The sequence below is a fragment of the Ahaetulla prasina genome, chromosome 2 (assembly GCF_028640845.1).
Source record: "Ahaetulla prasina isolate Xishuangbanna chromosome 2, ASM2864084v1, whole genome shotgun sequence".
NCBI classification, from domain to species: domain Eukaryota; kingdom Metazoa; phylum Chordata; class Lepidosauria; order Squamata; family Colubridae; genus Ahaetulla; species Ahaetulla prasina.
Window position 1 is genome coordinate 24,235,020 of NC_080540.1, and position 14,579 is coordinate 24,249,598.

The 14,579-nt window shown below is 43.2% G+C and overlaps 1 protein-coding gene across 2 annotated transcripts in view; it reads right to left on the bottom strand.

Moving 5' to 3' along the window:
• The window catches only part of LOC131191548 (zinc finger protein 208-like), a 47,572-nt gene that overhangs the window by 18,436 nt on the left and 14,557 nt on the right, over positions 1-14,579 (bottom strand). Inside the window, exon 4 of one of the 2 annotated variants that reach the window (XM_058169800.1) lies at positions 9,442-10,542. The exons of the other annotated variant lie outside the window; for it this stretch is intronic. Within the exon in view, the coding sequence (XP_058025783.1) occupies positions 9,442-10,542 (1,101 nt within the window). The remainder of the gene's footprint in view (positions 1-9,441; positions 10,543-14,579) is intronic. 2 annotated transcript variants of the gene reach the window in all.

Here is a 14,579-nt window from a genome sequence, read left to right on the forward strand (position 1 = left end):
AATAAATGAACCGAAATAAGAAGGAAAAATGAAAGCTTTTGGCGATGTTATACTGTAGTAAATAGCATTGTATTTAAAGTCCTGGTATTAGGGAAAAAAATTCCCTAACAAGAATCTCATTTAAGTCTGTTGGTGCGGAAGAAAGGAATAAGTAAACCGAAATAAGAAGGAAAAATGAAAGCTTTTGGCGATGTTATACTGTAGTAAATAGCATTGTATTTAAAGTCCTGGTATTAGGGAAAAAAATTCCCTAACAAGAATCTCATTTAAATCTGTTGGTGAGGAAGAAAGGAATAAGTGAACCGAAATAAGAAGGAAAAATGAAAGCTTTTGGCGATGTTATACTGTAGTAAATAGCATTGTATTTAAAGTCCTGGTATTAGGAAAAAATTCCTAACAAGAATCTCATTGAAATCTGTTGCTGGGGGAGAAAGTGAAGGAGCATAGTGATCCAACCAATATTTGGTGTTTGCTTCTGATATGATATATTGCTAGAAATCATTTATTAAGAATTAAGTTTTGTTATTGGCTTCTGCTCATATTATTGTATACTGTCAGAAATTAGTTGTTGGGAACTAATTCTAGCTTAGTAAATTGTACTGTATTAGTGTATTTGTTTAAAAGGGAAAGGGAGTTAAGGTTGCAAATGGGAAAGGAGAAGTTATGGGTGATAGTTTATTGTTGTATTTTACCTTATGATTGTTAGATGCAATACCCTGTATTTTGCTCTGGGAAGTCCGGGGGGGGGGGGAGGGGAAGGGTCGAGGGGAGGGGGAAGGGAGAGGGGAGGGGGGAGGGCGGAGGGAGGGGGGGATAATTGCTGAAAAAAAATTTGTAAAACTTTTTCAATAAAAAAAAAGAAATGATGAAAATTCAGTCCACATCAAATGAAATGCCAGTCGATTGACCTGGACGTACAGAGGATGATGAGGATGGAGATGGTGTAAGAAGTTATATTGGAAGAAATCAACCTCCTAGTTAGCAGCATGCTGACAAGTACATTAGAGAATAGCAATGGGATGTTATATTCAGGTCTTAGATCATTGTCAAGTTCCCAGAAGCCTCATCGGGAACTGCAGTGGCACCACCACATCGATGACCATATCAGCAAAAAAGCAATAGCAACTCACCTAATGCTACCATCTCCAAACTCAAATAGTGGTTTCGGTTAATACTCGGAAGGGAGTGTCATGCCACACCATATAATTTTATATACTGTGGTGACTTTCTAGCCCCATCTAGTGGCCTGAGGGACAAACATGCCCTAACATACTCTCTCTATATACTGTTGTTGCCCTCTAGCCCCATCTATTTATTTTATTTTATTTTATTTATTTTGTCACAACATCATACAAAAAGATTATATAGTATATACACATATAAACATATATAGGAAGAAGAAAAGAAAAACAATAGGACAGGAACGGTAGGCATGTTTGTGCGCTTATGCACGCCCCTTATGGTCCTCTTAGGAATGGGGTGAGGTCAATAGTAGAAAGTTTTTGGTTAAAGCTTTTAGGATTATGGGAAGAGACCACAGAGTCAGGTAAAGTATTCCAAGCACTGATGATTCTGTTGCAGAAGTCATATTTTCTGCAATCTAGATTAAAGCGGTTTACATTAAGTTTAAATCTATTGGTTGCCCTTGTATTATTGCAATTAAAGTTGAAGTAGTCTTTGACAGGAAGGACATTACAATAGATGATTCTGTGAGTTAAACTTAGGTCTTGTCGAAGGCGACGGAGTTCCAAGTTTTCTAAGCCTAGGATTTCAAGTCTAGTGGGATAAGGTATTTTGTTGTTTTCGGAGGAATGGAGAACTCTTCTTGTAAAATATTTCTGGACACGTTCAATTGTATTGATGTCAGAGATGTGGTGAGGGTTCCAAACAGGTGAGCTGTATTCTAGAATTGGTCTAGCAAGTGTTTTATATGCTCTGGTTAGTAGTGTGGTGTTTTTGGAAAAGAAGCTACGCAAAATTAGGTTTACAACTCTTAGAGCTTTTTTTGCTATGTAGTTGCAGTGGGCTTTGGCACTTAGATCATTTGACATGAAGACTCCAAGGTCTTTAACGGGATGGGGGTCGTCTGTAAGGTAATGTCCATCTAGTATGTACTTAGTTTTAGGGTTCTTTTTTCCTATATGTAAGACTGAGCATTTGCTGGTTGAAATTTGGAGCTGCCAATTTTTAGACCAAGCAGTTAGATGGTCAAGGTCGTTTTGAATTATAGAAGTGTTATCTGTGGTGTTAAATAGTTTGACATCGTCAGCAAAGAGAACACAATTACTTGAGATATGGTCACAAAGATCATTAATGTATAGAATAAAGAGTGTTGGTCCAAGGACGCTGCCTTGAGGAACGCCACTCTTGACAGGAACAGGATTTGATAAAGCATTGCCGATTTTGACCACTTGTTGTCTGTTAGACAGAAAAGCAGATATCCATTTGTGGAGGGGTCCTGAGATGCCATAGGATGTTAGTTTAAGGAGAAGTTTATCGTGTACTACTGAGTCAAAAGCTTTGCAGAAGTCTATGTAGATTGCATCTATTGATTTGCCTATTGAAGTCCATATGTTTTTGCAGTGGAGAAGTTGTAAGTTACATGATAACTGTTTCCTGAAACCAAATTGTTTGTTGGAGAGTAGGTTGTTAGTTTCTAAGTGTGAGGTAATGGATTGGTTGATGATAGATTCCATGACTTTGCAGGTGACGCAGCAAAGGGAGATCGGTCTGTAGTTTTCGACTAAGCTGGGGTCTCCTTTTTTGAAGATGGGGATGACTGTGGCTAGTGACCATAGTTTGGGAAAAGAACTGGTAGTGAAAGCTTTATCAAAGATAATACTTAGGGGTTCAGCTATATTAATGGAAAGTTTTTTTAAGAAATATGCACATAGTCCATCAGGTCCAATAGAAAGCGATGGTTTTAAGTTGTGAAGAGCTTTACCAACATTGTCTTCTGTGAAATCTATATGAGTTAAATCATCATAGTCATTGCTGGTTCGTTTGTGGAATGTTGGATATGTGTTATCGGAGTTAACAAAAACTGAGCCAAAGAAAATGTTGAAGAGGTTTGCTTTGACTGTTTCGTCATTGCATTCTTTGTTGTTAGAATCTTTTAGTGGTGGGATGGATCTTGAGTCTTTAAGTTTATTGTTGACAAAATTATAAAAGGCACGATTAGAATTTGTGCGCAGAAGGTTCTCTTCTTGCTTGGTGTGGTAATTTGTGCATTCAGTTTTTATTTGGTTGCATATGTTTCTGTAGCGGTTTCTGAAGTTTGTAACATCAGAACATCTAGTAGCTGGAGAGACAAACATGCCCCAAGTATATTGTTTGAAGCTGATCCTACCCATTTAACCATCAGCCCACACTCTCAAACCAAGTGCAGGCTGGGAAGCCAGACTCCGTTTCCTTTAGAATTTGGAATTTGCCATCTTAATCTATGGCACATGGTCATCCATGGTCATCCAAGGACAAACCTACGTCCCACACACAGAGCATCGCTGGTGAGATTTAAATTGCTTGTATTTATTAATTGTTATGTTCAGCAGTAACTGAATATGGTCTCTCTTGTATTTCAGTTCTCATTGTATGTATCCCTATTTTCTCCATTCACCATAGCCTGTTCTTTCAATAAAGCATTCAGATCTACATACACGGTCTGTTTTATTGGAGGATGGGTGGGTTTAGCTGCATGTCGAGCTTCACACAGATTAACGTGTTGGGGCTTCAGAACATAGCTCCCCCACCCCCCACCCCTTCCTCTCCAGAGACCTGTCAAGGCAGAAGGTGGACTCAGAGGAAACTGCATCCTGCAAACTTTCTCCTCTACGCTTCCATATGCATCATCATCATCCACCAACAGAGTTCTAAGAATTAGGAGATCTAGCTGTCCTACACTATGTACCTCCTGATCGCAACCCTCTAGACCACTCTACAAGAGCTGTTGCTGCAAGTCACCTTAAAGACACTGCACGGTTATCAGGGCCTGCATTCTTGTGCAACACAGATCAGACTGTTCCTCAGGTCAATACATTCAACCTGCACACTCAGATGCAGAAGTCCGTCTTGAAGTTCTTACCCTTTGGACACTGGCCCCAGAGACTCAATTTGAATCACATAGATTTGGTAGATTCTCAACCTGGAATTCAGTCATTCGAGCTACTACTTGCCTGACTCACCTAGCTTAGTCATTCAAAAGTGCCACACGCAGTAGCTGCAAAGGCTGGCACAACTGCCAACATTTCTGTTCAGTATTAGAACGTCAGCAATCTCAAAATGTCATCATCCACACTTGCAGTATGAAACCTATCCCAAGAAATTGACTGTATGCTAAACTAAAGACTGATCCCTGGAGAGAGCTCCCTGAGGAAACGTGACCCATTTCTCCATCAAAATGGTCTATGGGGAGTAGGTGGCTGCCTTAAGGATAGAAACAGAGGAGAAAAACCCTCCTGGCAATCATCACGTTGCTTCTTCGATTGTGCGGCACTATCACCATCAAGTTAAACATCAAGGATGACTATTTACAAAAGGAGCTATAAGAACTGCTGGTTTGTGGATAGTTGGAGCTAAAAGATGTGTGAGCAGGTAATCTTTGGGTGTATTTCTTGTCGCAAGCTCCATGGTAGGTTACAAACACAAAAGATGGCTGATCTTCCAGACGACAGACTCAGTGCAAATCCTCCTTTCACAAACGTTGCCTTGATATCTTTGGCCCCTGGTCTGTGACCACGCATCACACTAGATGGTGTTAAGCAAATAATAAGAGGTGGGCAGCCCTATTCACCAGTATGGCCATTAGAGCTGCCCACTCTGAAGTTATTAAGTATGGACACTTCTAGCTTCATAAATGCCCTCAGATGTTTTATTGCTATCCGAGGCCCTTTAAATACATTTGTTTAGACAGAGGCACCAACTTTTAGGGGGCAGCCAAACAACTCCATATTTCTTTGAATATCAACACCAACTGCTTAGAGATAGTGACCAAAGGAGCACATGGATTTAAACCCACCTCACTGTTTGTTTTTGTTTTTCTGGTGCTATGTGGAGCAGCGGTCACCAACTATGGTGGTCCATGAGAAAATTTTGGTGGTCTGCCGAAAAATTATTTGCATTTTTAATATTGCACTAAATCAGGAGTCCTCAAACTATGGCCCCTGGGCCAGATACTGCAATGAACATTTTTGTTACTTCAGAGAGTCTCCCCCTTCAGGGTCTTTTTGTGTGGGTCGGAGGGGGGCAGAAATTCCAACCTGGGGTATGTTTCAGCCTCCTAGTGTGGGGCTTTGGGCTAAGGCTGGAGGGAAGTGCCACTGGTGGCAAAGAGCCGGAGGGTCTTGTTCCAGTGGGACTGCCTCATGGCCTGGAACTGGCTGACCATCGCAACCCGCTGAGCCTCCAAGCGCCGGTACCTGGCCTTGCACTCCCGCAGGTCTTCCCTCTGCTTGAAAAGCCTATGCTCGTAGTCCTGATTGAGGTGCTTCTGCTGAGCCTCCTTCTCAGTCAGATCCAATTTCAACGGAGCCAGCTGTTTTGCCAACTCTTTCTCATGGTGGCTGCTTAGCTCCAACAACGGCTTCCTGTTGGGGCCCTAAGGAGCCTGGGAGGAGGGGTGAGTAGAGGCCAGTGAGGCGCCTCTCGATGTGAGTGACATCAAGTTGGCCATACCCACCCAGTCACATGACCACCTAGTCATGCCCACCCAGCTGGTCATTAGGCAGATCGTATTAGTTATCTGTGGGATTTAAAATTATGAATTTAGTGGTCCCTGAGATCCAAAAGGTTGGGGACCCCTGGCGTGGAGGATCTGCTGCTCCTCGGCTTGAGAACTGGAGTCCTAGAATTGCTTCTAAATTCATATCTTTATTGTCATGGCACAACATATGTACAATGAGATTGGTTGAGCTCCCTCCATGCATCCCTCCCAACACAATATAAATCACAGTGAATCCCTAACCCAATAAATCATATTAACAACCACCCAGTCCTATTGCACCCGTGTGAACATGTTACACGTTGTGCCAGCCCTGAAAGTCCATCGTACTATGTAGTTATGATGTTATTTCGCATTCAGGAATTCTTTAAGTATTGTTAAAAATTCTTTTTTGTGACTCTCTAGTGCTGTACTGCCTGTTTGTAAGCACTTTGGGAACTGCTCTGCTTCTTTTTAAGAACTGTACTGGAGTTTGCAAGTATTGTGTTTGTAAGTACAGTTCTTTGCAAAGGTAAAGTTTACCTGCATTTGCTTTGAAACTGCTTGTAGAAATGCTAGCCAGAATCTACAACAAAGCAAATGTGGTCTGCTGTATTTCTTCTCTAAACTGCTGGTTTTCAAATTTGCACGCTGTTTTTATCCTTTTCTATGAAGCCTGGCTTTTCTTCACTCATGGACTGAATGGAGAGTCTGGCCTGAGAGCAGAGGGTAAGACTACAGGACCTCGAGGTCCCTTCCATCTCTGTTATTGTTGCAAGCCAAGAGTTCTGTATATTCCTCCCCAATCTCCCTCTGAGAGCCTGGCTGGAGACTCTTGGAAGCTACTTACTGTAGTGGCAGGAGGTTTTTTTGTTTTGTTTATTTTTTTAAAGTAACTGCAATCTGAGAGTTCTGTAAATTACCACCAAACCCCATCTGGGCAGCTGTCTGAAGACGCTTGAGCTGATGAGCAGAAAGTGGATTTTTTTAAAACTGCAGACGGAGCTGCTTGGAGGCAATTTAGTTCCTCCTTCAGCTGCACTGGAATCAGCTGATTGGCGGTGGAAACAACTGGTCAGCGACAGGCAGGAAGTAAGTCAGATTTTCATTCATTTAACAAGCCATTAGGTTCAATTAGTGAATTTGATTTTAAAAATGTGTAACATTGAATCTGATTCGACACATTTTTTGAGGTACGAACCTAATGGGGAGGCTCCTAATGGACCTCTAAGAATACCTGTATTTCTCTTTTTCCAGTTTCACCCATCCTGTTCCTTTAATAAAGCATCCAGATCTACACACATGGTCTGTTTTATTGGAGGGTAGTTGGGTTTAGCGGCATGTCAAGCTGCACAGAGAGTAACATCTAATGAGGACAGAACAGACCTTATGATTCTAGGAAAATTTCATCTTTGAGAGCGATGTATGCATGATTCAGAATTTAGGATTTCTCCTAGACTCACTGGGGGTGTCCTGCTTACCACTTTTTCACAGGGCCTCTGGTGGCTCAACAGGCTAATGCAGTCTGTTATTAACAGCAGCTGCTTGCAATTACTGCAGGTTCAAGTCCCACCAGGCCCAAGGTTGACTCTGCCTTCCATCCTTTATAAGGTAGGTAAAATGAGGACCCAGATTGTTGGGGGCAATAAGTTGACTTTGTATATAATATACAAATGGATGAAGACTATTGCTTGACATAGTGTAAGCCGCCCTGAGTCTTCGGAGAAGGGCGGGATATAAATGCAAAAAAACCCAAAAACTTTTTAGCTAATTGCAACATGATTCTTAACAGAAGTTAGGCTGCACGAAGGTGAAGAGGAAATCCATCAGAAGCTACTCCTCTGTGTTCAGGGAGGTACTGAAACAAACCTGGAAGAGACATAAAACTACACAGCAGGACGAAAAAAAAAAAAACTAGGCAAGAACAAGCTGCAGAAAAGTTTTTAAACCTTGGTTGAAACCTGAGTAGCTTCTACTGCAATTTTCAACTATTAATTTTCTTTGGTTATCATTTAATTAAATTACAGTCCTCCCATGGACTATCTTGCAATCTCCTTGTTTCTCTTGTTTCTATCTTGTCCTCCCTTTCATCTCCTTTATTCATCCATGTTACGCATAATTCTTTTTCTTTTTTTCCTAGATGATCATTCTTGCTTGTGAGAGGTCTTATCCCTTCTGATTTACCTCTATAACCCAAAAATGCCTTTGAGAGGCAAGAAAGAACCTGGACCAGCCTGAGCAATGATACTGGGATTCATCAATCCACAGATCGCGAATAAACAGAGAAAAACGTTCCAATCACAAGACCTGAAGATTCCAATGGTTTGAAGAGATTCCTCTGTATATGGAAGTTACAATGCAAGGGGGAAAAAGAAGAGATTTAGCTACAGTTAATGAAAGAAAGGATGTAGATGGAAAGAAAAAAGAGGTTAAAAAAGAACTGAGTTAACCTCTGCTCTTTTCGGTCTCTTTACTTGACCCAGCTTGACCCAGAACTTGACCCAGAACTTGACCCAGCTTGACCCAGAACTATTACTGACAATTGAGCTTCAAACCAATATGAGCCTCTCAAATTCTAAAATATGTCCCCTCCAAATTCTTCGAAAAATCTTCATGTGTTAATACATTTTTAAAGCAACTAAAGATTTTAATAGATGAGTATAATACATGATTAGAACAAAACCACACCATTGATATTTAATTAATTTTATTTAAATCAAATGTGGACCTTAGCCTTCACCACACTACAGAAGAACAAAATGTGGCCATAATGCTTGAAAACAAAAATTGCACAAGCACTTGGGGTGCTTCTGGCTCCTTTTGTGAGAGAGGAATTGTTCATCCTTTCAGCTCTTCCCACACGCTCTACATTGACCTGCATGTGACAATTCCCTCATATCATGAGGCCTTTGACTGAATAACGTTCAATGTTTCTGCATAGATACCAGCTGGCTCAGGTCTCAGTTCTACACTGAGGATGCAAATTTAATTATTTTTGGGGATCCCAATTCTATACCATGGGTGCTATTTGATTATTTTTTGATATTTTCCGTTTGGGTTTAGGAACACAGCATCTGTTAAACATCTTTGCATCCCTCTGAGAGCTATGACGAACTGGGAGAATGATGACAGTTGGGGAACAGGAAGCTCATTTCTAAAAAATAAAATAAAACGAACCTATATACCACCGGTTTCAAACTCCCCGCGTGACTCTGCCATTATGGGACGCATTGGGACAGTTTCCCTATTCGCGGAGCTGGGGTGGGTGTGTCCTGCATGTGATGCAACCGGCCCGTGAGCTTCCAGTTTGACACTCCTATATACTGTATATACGGATAAATTCAAAACAGTATAAATCATAATTATAATGACACATGTCCATTGTTTTTATTTTCATTACTAAATTCATCTCTCTACGGCTGTCAGGAGGGTGAACCGCAGAAAAACCCTTTTCAGAGTTCAGTCTGTAAATTGGAAATCCATGCATAGAACCCATTAAATCAATAATTAGCATACATTCTCACCCAAATGTATCTTTTTGGGGGGGATTTTCCAGTCTATGAATCGTGTTATGGGAAATAGGACTATGGGGTGTGCTGAAGCCCCTTCCACACTCCAACCATTTATATGGCTTCACCCTTGTATGGATCCTTTGATGGCATGTGAGATCACTGCTTCTTCTGAAGCCCTTTCCACACTCCATGCATTTATATGGCTTCTCCCCTGAGTGGATCCTTTGATGGCATGTGAGATAACTGCTTCTTCTGAAGCCCTTTCCACACTCCATGCATTTATATGGCTTCTCCCCTATTTGGATCCTTTGATGGGATGTAACTTTATTGCTTGTCTTGAAATCCTTTCCATATTCCATGCATTTATATGGCTTCTCCCCTGTATGGCTCCTTTGATGGCATGTAAGATCACTGCTTGTTCTGAAGTCTTTTCCACACTCTATGCATTTATATGGCTTCTCCCTTGTATGGATCTTTTGATGGCATGTGAGATCACTGCTTGTTCTGAAATCCTTTCCGCACTCCATGCATTTATAAGGCTTCTCCCCTGTGTGGATCCTTTGATGGGATGTTAGTTCCTTCCTTGTTCTGAAGCCCTTCCCACACTCCATGCATTTATATGGCTTCTCCCCTGTGTGGATCCTTTGATGAGATGTAAGTTCCTTGCTTGTTCTGAAGCTCTTTCCACACTCCATGCATTTATGTGGCTTCTCCCCTGTGTGGATACTGTGATGGGATGTAAGTTCATTGCTTGTTCTGAAGCCCTTTCCACACTCCATGCATTTATATGGCTTCTCCCCTGTGTGGATCCTTTGATGGGATGTTAGTTCCTTCCTTGTTCTGAAGCCCTTCCCACACTCCATGCATTTATATGGCTTCTCCCCTGTGTGGATCCTTTGATGAGATGTAAGTTCATTGCTTGTTCTGAAGCCCTTTCCACACTCCATGCATTTATGTGGCTTCTCCCCTGTGTGGATCCTTTGATGGCATGTAAGATGACTGTTTCTTCTGAAGCCCTTTCCACACTCCATGCATTGATATGGCTTCTCCCCTGTGTGGATCCTTTTATGGGGTGTAAGGTCACTGTTACTTCTGAAGCTCTTTCCACACTCCATGCATATATATGGCTTCTCCCCTGTGTGGATCCTTTGATGGCATGAAAGATGACTGTTTCTTCTGAAGCCCTTTCCACACTCCATGCATTTATATGGCTTCTCCCCTGTGTGGATCCTTTGATGGTATGTAAGGTAACTGCTTGTACTGAAATCCTTTCCACACTCCATGCATTGATATGGCTTCTCCCCTGTGTGGATCCTTTGATGGGGTGTAAGGTCACTGTTTCTTCTGAAGCCCTTTCCACACTCCAAGCATATATATGGCTTCTCCCTTGGACATGTCCTTTTATTAACAATATTGTTTCCATGTTCATTGCATTTATTTGACTTCTCTCCCATGTGAAAACTTTTCTGTGACTCAAGAGACCCATTTTCTTGAGAAAGTGTGAATTTCCAACTGTAATTTTTCCCTTTGTCTTCGCATATATTGGCTGCTCCTTTGGCTTGTGATGGAGAGGGTCCATTTACATCTAATGTGTCTTTGAAGAGTCTTACATCTTTCCCAATATATTTATTCCTTAGTTTTCCTCGTTGATCAATAAAGTCCTGCATCTGAGCAACATCTGAAGATGAGCTTCCGTTATTCCAGTTATTTGACAGGTTTCCCTCCTGCCTTTGGAATTCTGTTTGAATTGCAGGTTTCTGCATTACTTCTCCTTGTCTAAATATTTTGATTGATTCTCCAGATTCTTCATTGTCATTCTCATTATCACCTTCAAAGGGAAAGAGAAATGAAAATGAGAGAAAGGTTAGGAAAAACAATCACTCTGTCAGAAGTCATATTAATTGCCTTCAGGTATTGTGCCAAATTCTAATATATATTGCATATCTGTATCCTTATAATGGCATGGTATAGAAATGATAATATCTCTATTGATGAGGCATAAAACCTTGAAAAAGACTAAGTCAAAAAATGTGAATGATATGGAAGCATATGGACCAAAATAGTTGAAATCTGTGTGATGGAGTTTGGCATTATCTCAAACTAAGGAATTGCTTTGTCACTAAAATGTTTAAATAGAAATAGAAAAACAAATTGGATCGGATGCATCTAAGCAGAATGCCATTTTAGACCTATTTCCTTCCTAGAAGCAGTAGAAAAACACGACGTTTCCTTCTCCCTCTGAAGAGAAGATATCTATTTAGAGATGTTTTCATAGGAATTACTAACTAATGACATTAAGTACAAAATGGCTTCCTGAACTCTCTGACTGGAGAGTAGGAAACTCTTACCAAGAAAGGCCACATTCTTATAATTCTCCAACATGACTTCCCAATGCAGAGCTTTTTGGTGAGGATCCAGCTGAGTCCACTCCTCCTCTGAGAAATACACAGCCACCTCCTCAAAGGACACAAGACCCACCTGAAAGGGGAAAGAAAGTAGAAAACAGACCGAGGAGGCATTGCAGGATCTTTCCTATTATTTTGAAATTCCCAAAGCAAACGTAGACACTGAGGTAAGTGGCTATGCTTAGTAAGAATAGGTTTAGGTGGCAAAATGGACAGAACAAAAGCATTTGACTAAAGAAATATATTAGGCAGGTTTATCAACTTGAATGATTCTGCGTCATCCGGGAGGGTGGGGCAGTGGGCATGGCCATCATAGGTGGTGGCGAGCACATGCACAGGGCCAGATGGTGTCTGGAAGCAACTGCAGCCTGCGCGGGGTTGGGGGGAGGCATGTGATCTGTCCCACCATCTGTCTTTGCTTGTGCGGAATGTGCGGTGGAACAGGAGGACCAGGCTGGAGGGAAGGGGCTGAGAATGCAGGGGCTACGCTGTGGTGCCACCCCCGCCCGTCATAGCAGCGGCACTGGCAGAGGCGCAGGTGGGGTGGGCGAGGTACGCAATCTGGCCTACCAGTTGCGCCGTGGAACCCTCTGCCACTCTGTCCGTCCTTGCTTGTTAAGGGTAATCTAGTCTCATAAACAATGTTGTGTACTATTGAGCAGAGTACCCTTTAGATTACGCATGATAGCAACTGAGAATGATTGTGGACAATGACAATTAACATAGAAACAAACTGGGTTTGATCAAATATTGATAATATTTTACTTTTAGGGAAAAAGCAAAATTATAGTCCAAAAACAATCCAGGTCATACACACATAAAGTCAGTCCAGGGATATTTTTCAAATATCAAGTCTTCTTACCAATCGTAGAGAAACACAACAAACCAGATCTTCTTTAGTTTCATTCAGGAACAAAGTTCAATACGAAACAGTCAGTAAATATTAAAGAAGCAGTAAATAGCCTTGATCAAGCCATGATCATGCATAGAGCTCAAATATAGAGTTGCAGCATATCAGCAGGTAAAAATGGTATTGTAGTGTCCACACAACCCATAATTCAGCTTTCCTTAAGTACATTGGCTACAGAGCTCAGCCAATCAGGATGCATGATGATGCAACAAAGTTTTTAAAGCTACATAATACTTTTATGTACACAACGTTGGTTTATATATTTCCTGGCCAACCATTTGGGCAATAAGAGTTTCCTAACACCCGCAGCTGTGGGCCGGATCACATGCCTCCCCCACTCATCCCCCACACCTCTAGTTGTTGCTGGTGCCTGCGCGAGGCGAGTGAAGCCAAGGGACAGGGTGGGATGGTGCCACACTTGAGCCTGTGCACGTTTGGCTCCTGCCGTCCAACTTAGTCCTCCAGCTCTGCCGCAAACTCCACAAGCAAAGACAGGCGGTGGGATGGTGCCTGGAAACGATGGGGCTTTTCAACCTTCACTTCAGAAGGAAGGAGAGGGAGGGAAAGGGAGAGCAGTAGCTCGAGGGCTGCCTCTTCGCCAGCTGTTCCCTGGGCTTGCTCACGGAAACCAGCATGGAAGGAATAGTCTGTTTCTTTCAGATTTGTCCTGGCCCTCCCATCCCCTTTGAACTTTGGCCTCCCTCTTCGGAGGGTGACAGAGGGCGAGGCTAGGCTAAAGCACAGGAGAAACATGGGAGAGAAGCTGAGGGGCTCGGCCGCCTCTCCATGAGACCTCTTGGGTGACACGGCATGCAAAAGCCATTCTTTCCAAGTCAGCAGCAGCGCTTAAATCAAAACAAAGCACTGCGAGTCCGTGCGCCCTTCCCATTTCTTGGCCCCTTTTTTGGGAAGCCTTTCACCACCACTGATGTTATTCAGATTACATCCTGGTGTGTTTTGGAGGGGAGAAGGCACAGCTGTTGTTGTCCACTTGGAGGTGGTCGAGGAAGGCCAGGCTCCCCTTCCCCCTGTGGTTCCGCAAAGCCCATGAGGTTCTGGGTGGAGAAGCACATTGCTTCTCGCAGTGTTGGCCTTGGGATCCACTTCAGAAGAGCTTTACTCTTTTCCTCCAGGGCTTTGATATTGTCTACCCCCTTTCACTTTTCTGCCTTAAAAGTCTGGGCTCTGGAGCGGGGACATTTCGTCCTTTGCCAAGTTTCTTGCCAGCGTCCCCTTGATGTCTTTCCCCTCTCCCCACACAGTTCTCAGGGAGGGAGAGGGGGAGAGAGAGAGAAAGAGGGAGGGAGAGAGAGAGGAGGAGAGAGGACGGTGTGTTCCTCATCCTTAGCTGCTGGATGGAGGGCTAGGCTGGGCTGAAACAGAAGAGAAAAGAATGGGGGGGAGAAGCCAGCCTCTACCTTCTGCCAGTGCCCCCCCCCAGTGGTCCCAGCTGCTGTGAGTGGTGAGTGCATCAAAAATAAAAAGTGGACTTGCGCGCTGCCCCTTGCACTGCACAGCTGTTGTTGCCTGTGCTCAGCTTTGTACAGCAACGATGAGAGACTGCAGGATTTTTTTTTTTTTTAATTTCTCTTCCAAAACATGCAGGGACAGCACTGGCAGCAGGCGGAGAAAGAGGCATGGGGCTGCCCACTTCGGGTCCAGCAATCGCTGCAAGCACATTTCAGGCAGCTGCTGTAAGCTGAATCCTGCTTTTCCCCTTTGACGCACTCGCCACTCCCTTGCAGCAACTGGCATGAGCGACTGCCTCTGGTGCTGCTGGCTTCACGGGAGCTCTTTGCCCTCCTGGCAACGCTGCTCTCGGCCACACTGCTGGGCTGCTCTTGTCTGGCCTAGGGCGAGTCGGCCGAGATCTACGACCTCCGGAGCACCCTCCCACCGCCGCCATGCCAGAGCCCCTTTGCCAGCAGCCACTTGCTGGAGCCACACTGCCTTACCCACCACCTTTGGCCTGCTGAGCGCCTTCCTGCAGGTCTACTGCAGGCACCGGGCTGTGAGTTGACCCTGGCACTATTTGGGCCCTGGCCCTGGTGGGTGCT